The sequence below is a fragment of the Hyalella azteca genome, unplaced genomic scaffold (genome assembly GCF_000764305.2).
Source record: "Hyalella azteca isolate HAZT.00-mixed unplaced genomic scaffold, Hazt_2.0.2 contig17671, whole genome shotgun sequence".
Lineage (NCBI taxonomy): Eukaryota > Metazoa > Arthropoda > Malacostraca > Amphipoda > Hyalellidae > Hyalella > Hyalella azteca.
This window is the reverse complement of record NW_025947446.1, coordinates 355,917-374,674: the sequence shown is the minus strand read 5'-3', so window position 1 is coordinate 374,674 and position 18,758 is coordinate 355,917. Positions and strand designations below refer to the sequence as shown.

The 18,758-nt window shown below is 38.2% G+C and overlaps 1 protein-coding gene across 1 annotated transcript; it reads right to left on the bottom strand.

Annotated features, from left to right (window-relative positions):
* Positions 1 to 1,376: 1,376 nt before the first annotated feature.
* LOC108679676 (innexin inx2) lies at positions 1,377 to 9,709 on the bottom strand. Its single transcript, XM_018168367.2, has 7 exons — positions 9,564 to 9,709; positions 9,238 to 9,341; positions 5,530 to 5,648; positions 5,071 to 5,328; positions 4,581 to 4,811; positions 3,964 to 4,145; positions 1,377 to 3,375 (listed from the first exon to the last, which is right to left on the bottom strand). Exons 1-7 carry the CDS (start codon positions 9,617 to 9,619, stop codon positions 3,177 to 3,179), a joined length of 1,149 nt encoding a protein of 382 aa, XP_018023856.1. The 5' UTR covers positions 9,620 to 9,709; the 3' UTR covers positions 1,377 to 3,176.
* Positions 9,710 to 18,758: the final 9,049 nt, after the last annotated feature.

Below are 18,758 nucleotides of genomic sequence, written 5' to 3'. Positions count from 1 at the left end.
TATTGTGATTTGTGGGAACAGCCGCTTGCTAGAATTTCAAGCAATCTATTTTTTAGCAAAAATGAACCATGTTCGGTAATAAAAGTTAAGATAAATAAGCACATAGTATGATAGTGAGAAATGATCCTAGCATTGGTTCTAGCAGGGAAATGTTTACTCACGAAAAATTATAAAAATAAACTAAGAGTAGGTACTTCTTGATCAGTAATTAGTACTGCTCCACCTTTTCCAACGATTAGTATAATCTTCAATTTAATTAACCCTGTATTACAATTTAACACTACATAAAGCTGGGTGTCGTTTCCACGATAAAGCTCAATGAAGGCCAGAAGTTGCCGCCATGATGATAGGTGACGTGACCGACACTACCACTCCTAACCACCGCTAGCGCTAGGGACTTACTGAGGAGGCAGGCTGTCAGCGTCAGGCTGAGCGGGCCGAGCCTCACTGACCTGACGCTCTGAGCCACTAAAATCAAAACAGCAAACACTGATGCCACTGAAACTGAACGAGTATTCATTATTGCAGTGCGCAGAGGCCTCTAAACGGCACAATATCTTCCCAATTGCGGATATTTTCTTAAGATTTTGATATCACTCAATATGATGTGCAAACCGCCAATTTGGGTCATAGACGCTCAATGATATTGCGCAATAATATTAACATCCTAGGAGCGGCATGAAACCTGTCAAGCACCACCAGACCGCGGACTGAATATGACTTCCGTAGCATCGTTAAATTTACAGGCGACTGAGTGAACTAAGCCATGGTTGAATTAATACAGTATTAATTCAACCATGAACTAAGCAACGTCTAATGTGATGCATTGCCGTTGCCGACAGCCATGTGGCGTACTTAAGTAAGTCTAGTTTATGAAGTTGCTAGGGGTAAAGCGCAATCGAGTAGAGAATTATTTATGAAAATCACAATTTAATTGTTTGAAGTTGTAAGCAAGTCCTCTATTCCGTCATAAGTGGAAAGAGCCGTGGTGCAGGTATGCAGCTGACAGCAGCCTGAGCCCGATGTCAGCGGGAGCCTTTCGTGTAATTCGCTTCGGGATTGAGAAGTACGATATATATACGAATCTGATCTTGACCGTATTAACAGTGAATTAATTTAATTCCAATAAGTATGCGAGTGATTTCAGTTTTTTCCGCTTCGTTTTTATTTAGAGCGCGGTTAACTTTCAGCACCCGTCACACACACACACCTAACTTGGCTTTTAGCGCACTACAATGACTACATGAAAACAGAGCGGACAAAAGTACATCTGATGACGCTCGCAGGAGTGCATAGCGGATAAATAGCTTTGTTCTTAATAATGCCAGGATCGGTTTCAATTTGGAAAATAAGGCCTGGAAGATTGCAAAAACTTATAACGTTCAGTGTTTTTTTTTTTAATACAATCGTTTAATTCCAAAAATACAATCGTTCCCAAGATGAATCTTACAAAAATACAAAAATATTTGTGGTGGATTTTAGATGTGAACGGATAATGTCCTAGAATGGCCAAATAATCAGTTGAATTATCAATGAAAGGTCCAAGAATTTCATTGACAAACTTAACTTTATAGATTTGCTTTAAATTGTAACGATGAATTTAAGCGTACATTTTCTTTCATTTTATAACGTGCAACAAATGTATTATCCAACCCTCGGGAAATTGTTTCTGTTACAATTTAAGAAAATTGGTTAGTTAGGTATTTGTTACAAAGGAAAGAAGTTTTAGTTTCACTGCAAACACCTCTCACTGAGCACAATTATCACGTATTGGCCATAGCAAATACGAGCATATAAATAGCGGCAAGCTAAGAAGCGTTTTATGAATAACATGAGCTTCGAGCTACGGCCCGTCATTCACGCACTAAATTAGCTGTTTATCGGTAAGCAAAGATGTTTTAGAGAAATTCTTATTTTTCCAAAATAGTAAAGCAAAAGACGCCAAAGAGTTTAATTATTCATTATTTTCATTGATCATTTAGCACGGGTATAACAACAATATGAATTTAAAGCAAATGAAAACTGAAAATACGCAGCTTTTACAATAATAGAACAACAAATACAACTTCTTCAATACCGAACGCATTCTGCGTCGGTCAGATGCTTTATGAATTTCTTAACAGACAGGAAATAAACTGAAATCAATTATGATCTATCCTGCCTAAGTAATCTTGCTCGGTGTATCATTACACGCGAATAAAATATTCTGAATGTGCAAGTAAATCTCACAGTTTTAAATTTAAAATTTCGTGAAAAAAGTCGATACGCACTGTGAATGTTTTTTCTGTTTCAATCATCATAGGAAGATAATGCAACACTTGAGCATTGCCCAGATTCCGGAACAGAATTTATCCGTCCGCAAAGCGCGAATAATAGCGCAAATTACTCTGCATTCTCATTTCACATATAGTCGAAATGTTCCGCGCTGTTAAAGAATGAAAAAAAGCCTTAATTGTCCCATGAATAATATAGTGGTTATCAATCTTAACATTCAGATAGCATCCTCAGTAAGTCATGATTACACTGTATTAAAAAATATTTGCAACCTGCCCGGGATGCGCGAAAATTTACGGGCTAAGGAACGATTCAGGCAGTTATTCTTTACTTCATGAAAATGTTTACTTGCTAACACAGAATATATCTGGCAACGATTTACAACTGTTTCCACAGACCGCCCACCATGTTTCGGCAGCCGACCGTTGAAATGAAACTTTAAATTTACTCAGTATATTAACGCATTGATTAACGTAAACGTAAAGTACCTTTAACGCTACACGTTAGCGAATAATATACTGGATTGTGGAACGCGGAAGGCAACTATTGGTTCACGGGACTGTACAGAACCGCCAAGATGTATCATTCACACAAAGTTCGGTTCAGGAAATAACGCATATGAATGAATGATGATCAATGATCAACATCACAACTAACTAAGCAGCTCATGTTTTTGCAATGTAGTAATTCTCGAAGAACGACGAATCTCGATTTCAAAGTGGTTATGTAATCACAGTTACCTCATAAGCTAGTTGAGAGTGAGGATTTGTTCAATTGTTACAAATAGTGAAATTACACAATCGAAATACACTTCTCATGAATTCCAGGCAGTATGTTATCACAAGTTCACTCAATTGAACTGCGCTTAAGTTCATGTTGAACCTCCGTGAATGTTGGGAGGGTCAATTCTTCAGTTCAAATTCTGGCTTGCCGAAGCCTGCTTCCTCGATGAGCTGCGCGGTCCACTTGCCGAAGTCGACGACGTACGACTGGAGGCACCACAGGATGAACTTGTCCCCCTTAGAGCACTCCTTCAGCACCACCTTCATGTCCCGTTTGTTTTCGCTACGTCGAGTGATGAGGGCATCCAAGCGACCAGGCCTGGAGAAATTTATCGTGTATTGCAAGCATACGAACAACAACCTATGAGCAAAAGTAGCTCCTGAAATTAGTTGCTTGCTTTTAAAAATACTGGACAATGTGTAGTAGTAAAAATAAACCAGGGAACACTGTGGCTACTGTTGAGCATTTCGCTGCAGGTCACTTGTGGCAATAATCTGCGTTCATGATTTAGAACCGGAGACTTGAAAATACGAAACTAAATAATTAAAAAAATCACATGTTGTAAGTATTTTTACCGTTTGACGACCAATTAAGGAAATAGAAACGAGTAATTAACCGATGCAGTTCGAACTTCGACAGTGCAGACCGAGGCATGCAGGAAAGCGATTTCGTAGTACATGGTTAAAAAAGCGGCCAGCAGGAGGCGGCTTCATGCAGGCAATAAGTCCAGCAGCTACGTATATCTCAAACAATCGTCTGTAATGGAAAGATCGGGTTCCAATGGCCGGATCCCTTGTGAATTAAGTCACGAAAAGTACAAGAATCGTCAACAGGCAATGGGATTATTTCTTAGTACCGACACTTCTATTCTATTCTATGAAATTTTGCTCATCGGCTAACACTCACACGAGGAGGAGGAAGAAGTGATAGAGGAGGGCGGCGCACGTGAAGGCGCACAGCAAGATATACGTCAGCCACAGCACCACGTAGGTTTTCTCGTTGACTATGTTCAGAGGTAGCACACAAATGGCATCCATGCTGACGATGCTGCCAGATGGACCATATTTATACCACGTGCATTTGCCAATCTGCAGAAGAGAAATTTATGATCAATCGCAAGGAAGTGGGGTTTCACTTTGTCGAACCTAACCTATTAGTAAAAAGTTACCACTGACCGAAATGGTACTGACTCGACTGGTACTGCGTATAGTTCACAGCCATGAAGATTCAATTAGTGTGATTAAATTAGATTCCTATGAAATCTTACTTATTATTGTTTTTTTTTTTTTGCGAAAAGGTCTAACGGGCTGATTTCTGCGAAATAAAAAAAATGCGCAAAAAATTTAAAGCTTGCACTAGGTACTTGAAGTGAAAATTTAACTAGCTGAACTTTATATGCATTTTTGACTTATTTAAACAAGGTAGGAAAAACAAATTTTGGGGTTTTTGGGATTGAATTACTTCTACCAGCAAGCTAAGAGCTAAAACTGTAGAAGTTATATTTACCCAAGCATTTCACTGACCTTAGGGAAGACAATGTTGAGTGGGTTATTGGGATCAGTGACACTCCCTGTAAGGTAGCTCAACGCCCCCTTCCCGAAATCGAAGAACTGTCCCCCGAGGAAGGCGTCCGTCAAAAAAAGGTTCCCGATTGTGAAACCACAGCCCAAGATTTCACACATGATGAACCACGCCAGGTATTTTCCGTTACTAAAATTCCGTGAGTGATTGAATACGTTGACACTTTGGCTCCTCTGAAGGAGTCAAAACAAAGGCCGATGTCACGTTTGCTCATAATTCAGAATTCATATATACATATATATAATTCAACTTCTCACCCCCTAGAGGGGGTGAGAAGTTGAATTATTTCCTAGAGGTTTCCAACTTTCATCTAAAGCAAAAAGAAAAATTATTTTATTGATCAGTGTTTATCGAACTGTTTTTGTCGAACTGTTAAATTGTTCAATTTGATTAAAGGAAAGGAGAATAATTTATCAAAAAAATTATGCACACCTTTGCATGAGCTAGTTCTTTATTGACATGGACTTTGTGCGTGTCGCAGAGAAGATATTCTAGGTGGCCATCCTCTTTACTCTGCCATATCTTGGTAGGCAGGAAGAGCAGAACACTCTGCAGCGCAATCATGAAAGGAACCCATTGATAATACGCGTGGAACGTCACGCCTTCATCTTCCTCCACCACAGAATCAACCCCGATGCCTGGTGGGAAGACTTCTCTGTGGGGCACCGGGCCCAGTCCGGGGTGCGGAGACTGTACACAAAAAAATGGTTTTAAATATTTACTCATTATTGATATAAAGAATTATGGAGCTTTTGGTTTATTCAAAATTCTACTTTCAAATTCTAAAGCATTACCTGGCGTCATTTTTTTTAAAACCCTAATAGGTGCTTCATGTTTAATAAATGTAATCATTCTAGTTCATGATTTGCATTAAAAATCTCAGCTTCTTACAGCGGCCGGAAGTGTGAAGTTGGACAATGTGAAAGTAGAAGTAATGAAGCAATAGCTGGTGATGGCTTTGGTCTCCTCTTCTTTTACAGCAGCACCAGCCGTGCAGTCGATGTTGTCACCTATAATAAGGAAGGATATCGTGAAAACTTCGACTCCCGTGAAACGTTGTGACAAGGACAATGACGTTGTAGATATGGCGATCTTCTCTGAAGGACATGCGTCTATTGACGTAGCAATCGTCTTGCTTCCATGCAATAAAGATTCGGCAAACTGTTAGCGGGAACATTAATAAACTATTTAGAGTACAATCACTACTAAGGGGATACTCGAATTGGTTGTAAGAGGCTTGGACGGTGTTCTGGGATTTGATTCCGCCCTGACCGCGATTTGGATTTCAGCGTTTCAGATTCTGATTATGACAATAAGACTACTCAGCCAAACCTCCCTAGCTTTGATCAGATTTAGTCATGCCGATCTTTCAACGTCTGTAACACTTGATCTTTGTCTGTTGTCGAAGATAGGATCAAGAAGCGCCCTTCCATCAACTCGTGCATCAATGAAAACGCCAATAAATAATTGTCCCTTGGAATAAATTCACTCATAGATCTGGGAATGAGAGAATCTTGTACTCCTTGCGAGCAGATACGTCCTTACACATCGATCTCATACGGACACGCTGGTCCCTATATAGGTCATCGTCCTAACGGAGACAAAATTTTTTGTCCTGTTTTTCATTTTCGTTTTCCTCTTTAATGGTCACAAGTGTTGCGGCGACTGACTTCCAAGGTTAAGATGCCATATTTTACTTCATCTAAATTGTACTGTGCCTTTTAGCTCGGTTATAAAACTTAACAATGCATCTGGAAAAGTGCCATGGTATATTAAAACTCGATGTGAAAACATCAATGAAAGCATAAAAAATATGAGTTTAAATTAATGTGCTTCGAGAGCATCTTTCGAAGCTTGGTACATTCAAGTACATCGCGAGGAAATGAAATTATTAGTTATGTACAATATAATCAGATCATACAATTCCCAGGAAGAACTTGAACCTGCTAATTCAATTAAATTCGAATTCCAATTCCGTTAAAATCTATGGCCCCATTTTATATTTCCCATTTCTGTTTTGCAATACTGTAATACTGTTTTGCAATACTGTACTGTTTCCATTAATCCTTTCGTCCAATTTTTTACTACTCCTAATTAAAAATGATTCCTCTGAATAAAATTCTTAAAATGGAACTTGTGTGCCTAAAGAGTTTAATATGTTATGCTCTAATTAAACAATCCCGTGACAACATTAGATGTACCGCAGGCGTTGCATTGGAATATTAGCATGTAGTACGTGAGATTTTCGAGCCCACTGACGCTAAATCCAAATTACGATGTAGTAACGTATATAATATACATTTGTAAGTGGCCTAGTGCTGCACATAAGTGAAGTTATCAACACTTTACGTGCCTTTAAATCAAGCTGTTAAATCTTACCAATAAAGAAGTCGGGCACTCACGTTACCTGTGAGTACTAAGAAAAACATTGTTATCATGAAAAAATTTAGTTACTAAATCATTTCGTAGTAAACCTAATCATTCCATGAGTCATAGTTTCAGGCAGAATATACTTTATTTATCGCAAGAGACTCGATTAAATCAATCGTTTGAACCCGCAGCGTTATCTTTATAAAAGACTGAACGAACGGCAGATAAGCACGACACAGTCTGCGAGTCTCAGCTCTCGCTCACGGCAATTACACTAGCGGCGGTGTGTGTCCTCCTTGGGTATACCTGTCGTATCGACATCCTCATGTTCTTTAATGCTCCAGCGACTGCCATGTTTAAGTCTAGACCTTAATTTATTTCTTATTTTCTCATATAATAAAGTTAAAACGAGAAAATTATATTTTATAATACAATTTAGTAATATACATATAAAAGTATCAAGGTGCAAGACAAACTAAGAACAGGACCAGAGAGTAAACATATGTAGGACGCGTCACGTTGCGCGTAAAGTATACTGCGATTTGCGTATTTTAAGTATTCACGTAAGTATTTATTTAAATCCTTAAGATTTCAGGGTATTTCTTGCACTGATGGCAGTGATGGTTGAATTTCATGCCCATAATGTCAACAGAGTGCAAAGAGACACAATATAGCCTGCATATATAGGACACAATCACGCACTGAGATTCGATATCGTCTACACGATACACAGAGATATTGCATTCTAAAAATTTTTCAATTTCGATAGCCTTACCCATTAATATCTCACTGCTCATTTAAATAGAAATTTTTTTTCAATCCAATACGATATTTTTACAGTGTAATCTAAAATTATGCAATTAGATTTTAAACAATAAATTAATATCATAAATAATATTTTGAATAAAAATATTTGATATTTTTTGATAATTGATGCATTCACAGTAAGCAGCTCATGTTCCGCACGCATTCAAGCAATTAATCATGTTGAAGCGAACGAATTTCTTTTTGCGTGCGCAAAATGAAGCAAATGGTTTGATTTTGAATTTAAAATTTCAATTTAAATGCTCTAGCAGTTACATATAGGCTACTTAATTGGAGATGAATAAACAGCCTTACCGGTTACATATATACAATTAGCCGCTCTATGAATATCATTGAGAGTTATGTAAACAAAATGATCAGATAATGAGCAGTTTTATGAACGGAATAACAGTTACTTTAGTATCAAATTTTACTTTACTAACATCAAATTTTAATAAATAATATAAGAATAATACCTTCAACAATTATATTATTTCTATAAAATTTCGTGCTGTCACAACAAAAAACCTGAATTCATTGAATTCACGTCTTTTGAATTTCACACACCCAATGAATTCATTTCATTACACACGCAACATACGCACGTGACGAATTCATTGCACGCGTTATGGCACGTTGCTAATTCATTCCTTTAAATATTTAGATTTTTTATATTTTCTAAGTCTAAAATTGCACTGCTCGTGCCTAATTAAGCCAGTAAAATTATTAAGTATCTAAAACTTAATTTCTGAAACGAACAATTTATCATTTGTTTAACGATTAGACATAACCATAAAAAATTATCCTGAAATATCTTCGATTAGTACTTAAATCACATTCAGAAGTTCGCCTAAATTGTGGAAACTAAAATTTAACAGCGATTAAAAGACAGCATATTACATTGCGGTAACATTTAAGTTACGGTACCGACAATTCTCCCATCAAATAGTGACACCGAATATTTTAATTGATTTATTTATGAAGCATGGTTTATGTCGTCGTATTCAGCGGAAAAGTAAAGCGTTCGTGATGCCAGCCATGTTAAAATTAGTATTTAGAATTTTAGATTAATGTCAACCCTGCAGTCAAAATGCCATGTAATAATAACCCTAGCGAGTTGTTAATGTTTGTTTTGCGATTGAAGCTAATTTTTATTAAATGTTTTGATAAATTTCTTTATTAATTTATTATGATAGCAAAGCTTAAATTGCCTAAGGAGTGAGTTCTAAAATTTATTAAAAACAATACTGGTTTGAATACTCTACTCTAAAATTTAACTCTAATACTCTAAAATTTAACATCACTTTTGCAGAAAAGTGATTTTTTATCATCATAGGTTCCAAAATTATGGATTCAAAATTGGTTTTACATTATAATTAGGGAAGAAGCTTACGAACTTCCTCGAGTTTGAATGCAAGTTCTCACCTATGTAGGTTCGGGCCGTGACCAAGACGAACGCCATGCCCGTGAAGGCCGCCGCCAGCTTCATAGACTTGAAAAGCGCGGAGTCCACATTTGGCTTCACATTTCTGCCAAAAGATAAAGTCTTTACGCTTACTGTAAATTCAGAGTAAAGTGTTAAGAAATTCCACCCTTACATTGCAGTTGGACTTCTGAATTATACGGAATTCTTTGCCGATTAACACAATAAGCATGCCCACATCTGTACATGAAACAAACAAATGTTCTCTAATTCACGACTATTATCGCGTATCACTCCCTAAATATATATGCTGAAGAACGTCACTTACGCTGTGAGTTGTTTACCAACAGCTGATTTTATTCCGTCAAACAAATTCAGAATCATCTCGCCGATATCGATTGCAAATATACAAAATTTATGGAATCCCCCTTGATCCTGTTGTATAACAAGCAGTACGGGCGTCGAAGTTTATTCACACTGAATCATCGAAGCTTCGTATATGAGATGCGACATCAGATAAGATAACACAGACCGTAACATGTGCCCCCAATGAAGACTCTCAACTCTGAGCAAACTAATGTCTTAGAGGTACAACTGAAAGATAAATCTATAACTTCTGTTTGTTGAATCAGAAAGAAGCATCCAATTTTAAAAATTATTCACAATTAGACCACCCATCGAAGCCTTGAAATGAAGCCATACGCTCTTAATCGCGAGTTTCATCCCTTTAATTATAGCAGGAACACAGAATGGTGCCGTTTTCTTTCATTATGAGTTAGGGTTGTAACATTTAAACTACATCAAGGAAACTTGTTTCAATAATTGTGGCATTGCGACCCTCTGCATAAAATAAGTTTTAACTATAACAAGTTCATGCTCGGCTCGGCTAAGAATATTTATTAATTCATAATCAAACAAATGGATGATTTTTACATGAACTTTGTTACCTGTGTTAAAAAAATTCTACGCATCCAATACACCGTTTCTTTGTGACAATGAGTGACGTCATAGAGGTAATGCCAGTGATCGGGGATAATTTGTAGATCATCGAGAATGATCTACGAAATTATGCAGAAAGCAAGGCGTGACCGTGACATCACATGATGTCCTAAATAATACAAGAAGCTATGTGCATCAGCGATGTGATGAAGCGCACTGTTGGCCGATAAGCTAAAAATGATATGATGCCTTTAAAGGTGTTATGTCAGCACTAACGTAATTCATCATTTTCGAATTTATCCAAGCCATTATAGCTAATCGCGAAAATTGAATTTGATTGCCCGACGTTTAGATGTACACGATGGCAAAATAGCTCACTCACCCAGGGCCAAGTAGAGGCAGAGAGCGGAGACCCAGCAGTAGAAGGATGCTTGACACGAAACTGATGTGGTCACTCCCGGCCTCCGCCAACTGCTTACAGGCTTTGCATTTACAGCTGGAAGAAGCGTGGTCAGATTATTGGTTTATGTAGTCTGATCCTATCTTTGAAGTGTGCCAAATTACGAGTTTACATCTTATTATTTTTAGCGCATTTTCTCATTTATGGAAAAAAATTCACTATTGTGCTCGCCATGTCCGTCTGTCTGTCTGTCTGTCCATCTGTCTGTCCGTCTGTCGTCAAGTTTTCGTCGACGAGAAAATGCGCTCTCTGTCACTCACTGCAGTGAGTACTGAGTTATATTTTTTAGTTTTGTATTCTATTTAGGCTGAGCCTGACTAGAGGTTGCCGTTCTCTAGTTGCCAATATTATTTGTTCATTAATTATACTTTATAATATCAGAATTTTGAGAATGTTGCAATTATTCTTCAATAAAATTTATCTGATACAGTCTATCTAATTTGATCAATCTTTAAACATAGGAGATAAGCTTGGGATTCACATGATACCTCATCCTACGGCAAGCATGGACTGGCACCCTCTCCTGCACTCACGCGTGCCATGTTAAACTCTGATCCTACCCTCTCCTGCACTCACGCGTGCCATGTTAAACTCTTATCCTACCCTCTCCTGCACTCACGCGTGCCATGTTAAACTCTGATCCTACCCTCTCCTGCACTCACGCGTGCCATGTTGTACTCTGATCCTACCCTCTCCTGCACTCACGCGTGCCATGTTGTACTCTGATCCTACCCTCTCCTGCACTCACGCGTGCCATGTTGTACTCTGATCCTACCCTCTCCTGCACTCACGCGTGCCATGTTGTACTCTGATCCTACCCTCTCCTGCACTCACGCGTGCCATGTTGTTCTCTTATCAAGATCATCACAGTAAATAATACTAAAAATAATACTAAAACAACTACTAACAATATTGCCAATTAATTACTGACGACACCGTGTCTGCTTGAAATATTAGACTGAATATTCTCTTCCTTTACGCTGGGCCATACCACGGTTCTGGAACAATATTTGTATATATGTCATTGTTCCAAAAAAATTCGGAACAATGATTTATATTATATAGAAATTTGCTCTATATGCTGAGAAATAATATTTCGTTTACATGTTCATAGCCTATGACATTGTCTCTGTTGATGTCTTTACTTACTTGGTCTTGACGTGCACCATGATTACCGGTCCACTTGCTTATATATCTTTCCGCACGCTACTCTCAGATTTAAATGTTTAGTCTGGGTACAAGAATTGAAATGAATGAAAATTCATCGGCTTTTATAATTTATTATAAATGCGCAAATGAATTTTGTAAATGGTATAGGTACATTTATTCAAGTTATTCAATGCGAAAAATTTTTTCTTGTCCAAACAATCTTGATGCTTAAAAGCCTTATTCATAAACAGTCAAATCGCCCTTTACTATTGACTTTTTCTTTACTATCATTTTCGACGTTTTTTAGTGTTTTATATGAGGTCCAAATTAATTCACACGGATTATATTGTTAAAACGCTTTCGTTTCTCCTCAGAAACGATATGTTTACTTCAAAAAACGTCACTGACAGCCTAGATGGAACATGTTTGTTGCTGTGCTGTATTCAGCATATTCTTAAATACTTTGATAACCTTTCCCCAGTTTGCACAGTCATACAAACGTTATTATTGGATTTGAGTTCATTCGAGAACGTTTATTCATTGCACTTTACAACGTTATCTCTGAGCTAGTACGTATTTCATCCGCTTCAGGCTAAGTAACTAACTTCTCGGGCATTATTTCTATTTGGACTTCACTCGATGAAACTGTGCACACTGTGGATTGATTGATAGAACAATAATAAACCTGCTTGTAATCGATTAAACTTATTATTGTGTTTGATTTGAACCTTTCCGACAGCACCCGCGGAGCTGAAGTGAACGCTTCACCCTGTTACGTGATGGCACCAAATGAAGCGTTTATAGAGTTTAGACAGATACGGTAGAGCCAAACTCTAATCTATGGACTCCTAATCTTTCTTGCTGTGAATTTCAGAGAATTTTACAATCGTAGATTACTGCACAAGATTGATTAAAACGGGGATTAACAAAATGTGTTAAATGATATTATGTCGCTGATATGAGCGTGTTCGATAATACCTGCGAAAGCTACGGCGTCATCGACAGAGGTTAACCATGTGGATAGTGTCTTGTTGGTGGCTGGTGTGATCGAGCGTTGTGCTTTCGTTGTTGATTCTTCCCACTGTCATCAAGATGAGAATTGATCTTTCGCCATCCAATTTCTTTTCCTTCACGATTTATTTTTCATGGAGTTGCTTAATTTGGTCACGTTAATTTATCGTCGAGCAATAATTACTCTTCTCCATCTTTTTATTGACTTGAATGAACTGAACCTCAAATGATGAATTTAGTTTCGTCACATGGTGCAACAACTCTGTCTCCATAAATCCGTGACTTGTTGATCGTTATTTATCCCCAGCGCTCATTTGGTTTCACTGAATGTTTTCAAGAAGTCTACTATTTTCTTTATTGCAAAGAAAATGACATTGGTTTCTGCATGGTAGGAGTCCGGTTCCTACATAGATTATTAGCTCTTGATTTTATTTTTATTTTAGTAGATCAATAGTTTGATTCGGTCACTTGATTCGGCGTGCTTCTGGCGTAATTTTGCACGACTGAAAGGGATCGTTAATTTGGTTTTAGTAGAAGATGATCATTAGGCTTCCGTTTGGTGCTGATTCGATCATTATCAGCTCTGTTTTGGAGCGCTCAATAATTTAACTCATTGTTTCTACTCATTGTTTACCGAAATTTGTTTGCAGTTCGGTTTTTAAGTCACTAGCGGTTGCACAGATAACCCAGGTTGAATGAGGAATCGTACATTTGGTGCTCGAAAGAATTTCATTAACATACCCTAGCTCATAATACGGTATTTACATCTCTATAAAAAATACTGCATGTAAATACTGTATCTCTATCAAAAGCTTACTACTCTGTCAATATCAAAAACTTGATATTTATACATTAAACTTATTACTGTACCCATATTTAAAAGGTAATACTACTATTATGAACTCAACCTGCAGTTCCTGCATGGCTTGTCTGGTGCCGCTTGACATATTCGCCATCCGAAGCTCGCCGCTTATATTCCTGTGGGTACAGCCGCCACAAAAATTATGGGTTTAACCCTTTCGTGACGGCTATGTCTTTTACAACTTTTTATTTGATTTTTTCTGTAGAATCACATTAAATTAGGACTAAATAATGCATTTCTGTAAAAAAATTATTAAAAATATGTTAATTGTAAAAATTCTATAAGCGGGACTAGAGAGTCCCGGTAGTATATGGTTGCAACTGTAGTGACAGATATTGCGACATTGGGCTGCAGCACTGTAGCGACCTTTCTTTAGCTGTTATTTGTTGAAATGTATCTTACATTCAATGCTTGGCCCTACAGGCAAATTTGGAGTTAGGGATCATAGAAATGCATCGTTATCACCAATACATTTATTGTGAAAAATTATTATTTTGCGAAAAAAATATTAACCTAGTATATATACGTTAGTATTTGGATATTACAAAATTCCTTTGGCAAACGTGTGTACTATCATGTAATGACATACCCTATCACAATAAACAGATGAAAATAATTAACCTATCATAATAACCAGGTACCGTATAAACAAATTCCTTTGGAGTTGAAATAGATAGCAATTACTTAAGTAGCAGTTTCTTCACTACAATTTATGGTCCCTTTATCGATGTACTACAAGCAAGCAAAAATGCAATCAGTCATTATTATCAATGGAGAAAGTTTATCGCTGATGAAACTCTCTGAAGCAGTTTCTTGCGGAGTTGCAGCAGAGATGCACTTTGCAGTGTTCACATTCTACGGCAGGTCTTGCTTCTTCTCCCTTCTTTGAGCACACTTGGCACCTGCCCCTGGACACATTGAACTGAGGCCAATGTACTCCTACATTGGACAATCTCACTGAAGCTGGAGTCGAGAAGTCACTCTTTCTACGTCTCTTGCAGCTTGCTGTTGGCTTTGTTGAAAATGTCAGGANACGCAGTTCTTCGTATTGGCAGAGAAATCCAATGAGCAAAAAACAAACGTAGCATATCCCACAGTCACTCGATGCTCAATGCTGTTTGTTGCGGTGCGAACCACGAAAGATGCCAGATGTCGCTATATTTTGGTGAAAAATGTTTCTTATATGTCCCTGTAGTTAGCTGCGCCTCAAATATTGCGCTGTATGCAAGTTATGTGGTAAAATATTGAGCGGGACACCACAGTCCCGTCAGTCACGAAAGGGTTAAATATTTAATCTAGCAATCCTTTTCAATAAAAACTATATTTCACGCCATTTTTATTCCTCGCCATACTTAATCGAAGCCCGTTCTGATTTTGGTTATCATATGTCCCTGTAATGTAGACATCGTAAACTTGGTTGCCAGTATCATCACTTGCAGCACGAGTGCTACAGTTATAATGGGCCGGCACCTTAGTTCTGTTTTATCATTATACAATGTGCCATTTGAAAAGTACGCCTATATCATATTTTCAGATAGTTTATACTGTATATCAGTTTTGGTATTGTAATCTTGTACAGTAGTTTGCTTATTCTTTGAAGAGCTATAACAAGAAAAATACATACTATCAATGTCTATTGGATGAAATACATTTGCATGTAAATATTTAAATATAATTAAAAACGATGTGAAATAATTTTGAAAAGTTTATTAACAATCATTTGATATCACCTACCAAAACTGTGTTACTGAATCTGGCTGACAACCACTGGTCCCCAGATTACATTACCCAAATAATAACCGCATGACACTCAATGCAATTCCAAAAGTAGAAAAATAAATTAAAACTGACTCTTTTTAAAATAACACAATATGAAAATGTCTAATAATACCAATGTAATAACCACATTTATCGTTGAGGTCCCTCAGTCGTCTCCAAACACTATCTCTCTGTTCAATATTAAGGTCGTCAATGAACTTATTCTTTCGGTTATTTGGCGCTCATGCAAAACATACGGTTTCGTTGGGTTTTTTAGGGTTATAATTTTTTCACTCATGTTTGTTGCTGTTTTTTTAGCTGTGATCGTACCTCCATTGTATGTTGTTGATCCTGTATATGGTCCATTTGATTGCCATCATCATTAACAGACTAGACAATGCTATGCGGGAGCATATGTTCAGTCATGAACTGCCCAGCACCTTACGGGCTAGCTCGAACAAACGTCTGTTTTGCAAAGATCACTCAACCTGACACTCTCCGACGCATATCCTATGCTCTTCAATCTCTGAGTGGCGATTAAATTGTATCGTGGATATACTGAAACATTTCGTGAAAGGTAATTGCATTGCAATGCATGGTCTTGGTGGTCTCGACCCCGTTTGATTTTATGCTCCTTATATTCGCTCGCAGTGGAAGAGGCCTGCTCGCGTAAGCATATCTATACCGTCAACAGTCATGCAGCAGTTGGCAAAACTTTACCTGGAGTTAATTGCTAGTTGGCGTGGTACAACACCCACAACTATATACCTTCTCTCATCTATATACCATGCTACTAAACGTTACCTCTCCCTAGATATACGATCTATACAAAATCTTTAATAGAGGCAAAAATGGGAAAAACCACAATGGACCGAGCTGCTGAAGCTACATTATCAGACTCTATAGGTGCTTAGCCGTGGTTAATTAATATGTGCAACATTGCCCAGTTTTAAGAAAAGAACGTTCATAGTATAGCCAGATACTGGAAAAGTCCCGTCAACATTATAGAGACATGAGAGCAATAAGCTTTTACAATGAAAGATGATCGCGGCAGTGAGAAAAAAGGCCCAACGGAAAACAGTGACAACAGTGACTGCTCAGCATTCATCAATCAACATTCATCGTTGTTGCTCTGAGATACAGGGGCGGGCTACAGCGCTACCCCTCAGGGGGGACTTCTGACGGGTGTCTGTGCTCGTCAGAAGTCCTATGCGATTTCGCGCTCCGATCGAGGGGGATTGTTCCTGAGCGCCCCACCGCTGAGCTCGCGGTGTCTGACTGTAGGTCTCAGTTGTGGGGTTAAGTTATTATGTAGGCAGGATTCCTTACATTTCCCTTCTCTGTCTCTCTCGTGCGGGCGGCCGACGTCCCGTGTAAGCGACCTCTTGTTCGAGTGTCTTCGTTTCTGTTGCTTTTCACCTGTCCCTCAGGATTTAGGAGTTAACATCGACAATGAGTTGAAATTTTCTAAGCATATTGAAGGTCAAGTTAATAAAGCCAATAAACGACTTGGACTGATCAGACGCTCTTTCGAGTTCCTAGATGCAGGAACGAAGAAGCAGTTGTTTGTTGCTGTCGTGCGCCCGAACCTAGAGTTTGGAAACGTCGTATGGTCACCGAAATTTGAAAAGGACAGAAATTTAGTAGAGAGTGTTCAAAGACGCGCAACAAGAATAGTTCCGGGCTTGAAAGGCAAGTCCTATGAGGAAAGATTAAAGATTATGAAGCTTCCAAGCCTCAGTTATCGACGTCTGCGTGGGGACCTCATTGAAGTATACAAGTATACTCATGACTTATACAAGGTCCCAGAAGGATTACTAGAATTTGAAACAAGAACCAACACCAGGGGCCACGGCTATAAACTAAAAAAAACAGCGTTGGAACACATCCATGCGACAACATTTCTTCTCGCTTCGAGTCACCGACATGTGGAACAGCCTACCTGATAGCATCGTTGACGCTCCGAGTATGAACATCTTCAAAAACAGACTAGACGAAGCTATGCAGGAGCATATGTTCAGTCTTAAAATGCCTAGCAAATTACGGACCAGGCAATAAGTCAAGCAGCTATCTCAATCAATCGTCAGCTATGGAAAGATCGGGTTCCAAAGGCCGGATCCCTTGTGAATCAAGTCACGAAAAGTTCAAGAATCGGCAACAGGCCATGGGCCTATTTCTTCAGCGCCGACACTTCTATTCTATTCTATTCTTGTCACTTCGTCTCTTTTGAGATGCTAACGCTGCTTCTTTCGAGCCAGCTTCAGCGGGCTGGACATCTGAGACCTTCCGCCCCTTGTGGGTGATGAATAATTGAGACCTTCCACCTCTATGGTGATGTTCATCTTGACTTTCGGTGCGAGATAGCTAAATAGCTGAAGCGCTAGTAAACATTTGGCCACTAAACTAAACTAAACTGCAGCGCTAGGCTTGTGGTTCCATTTCTACGAAATATTGCCACAGTAATAAGATACCTTACACCAGACTGTCAGTGGACGTCAATAACATTTTATTTGCGGTTACTTGACAAAGTGCATCGCAAACTTATTTTTGTTACCGTTCGTAATTATTTTTGTTACCGTTCGTTTTTGTTACCGTTCGTAATGTTCAGAGAGCAGAGGTTGCAGCCATTCGCTGCTGTATGGGGTTAGGCGCGTGATGTTCGATAAAATGAGCAGTTCGCCTCCGACAATAATATGATTCATTTGCTTCTGCCCCCGAAACGTTCTCGATCTCCGTCTTGAGTGTCGGCTTTATAAGAGGATGTTAGTGCATCAGAATATCGGCATAGGTGTTATCATATTTGCGGAAAAAATACTAGCTGTCCCTACTGATGACTTTAAAGTCCGGCATAGATGTCATGATAACGTTATTTCATAAAAATCTCAATGCCCTCCTTGCACTAGCGAAGTGATTTTACTACCATAGTAACAAGAATTTAAGAGACATAAGGAACAATTCTGAAATGTAAAAGTTGATATTCTATATTTATTCTCCAGGTTTAGTCTCTGAAGGAAACTTTATAATTTTTACATAATCAAGTATCTGAATCAAACATGAATAGACACGAAACTGAGGTGAAGTAGTGCGCTTTTAGGTTAGGATTCGTCAGGTATATCACTGGATTAATTAAGTTAAAAACTTATTACGAAAACGTATTTGCCAGCTGGACTATCAACAATTGACAGGACCAATAATTTCAACTCAATGGTAAAAAGGCGTACAATACAATTTTGTTGAATCCATTCCCACTAATCAAGATCCAATGAAAGTTTTACACCCGTTTCCGCCGAAAAGCGATGGTCACTGGAAAATATAAGTGATTAGTTTTGGACAGATTCTGTGTT

Excerpts from the sequence above, each read along its gene's own strand:
- LOC108679676 (XM_018168367.2), bottom strand. The coding sequence starts at position 9,619 with ATGATTCTGAATTTGTTTGACGGAATAAAATCAGCTGTTGGTAAACAA. Across the intron at positions 5,649-9,237 it reads CACGGCCCGAACCTACATAG|GTGACAACATCGACTGCACG; the intron begins GTGAGAACTTGC and ends TCCTTATTATAG. Across the intron at positions 4,812-5,070 it reads AAGAACTAGCTCATGCAAAG|AGGAGCCAAAGTGTCAACGT; the intron begins GTGTGCATAATT and ends TGACTCCTTCAG.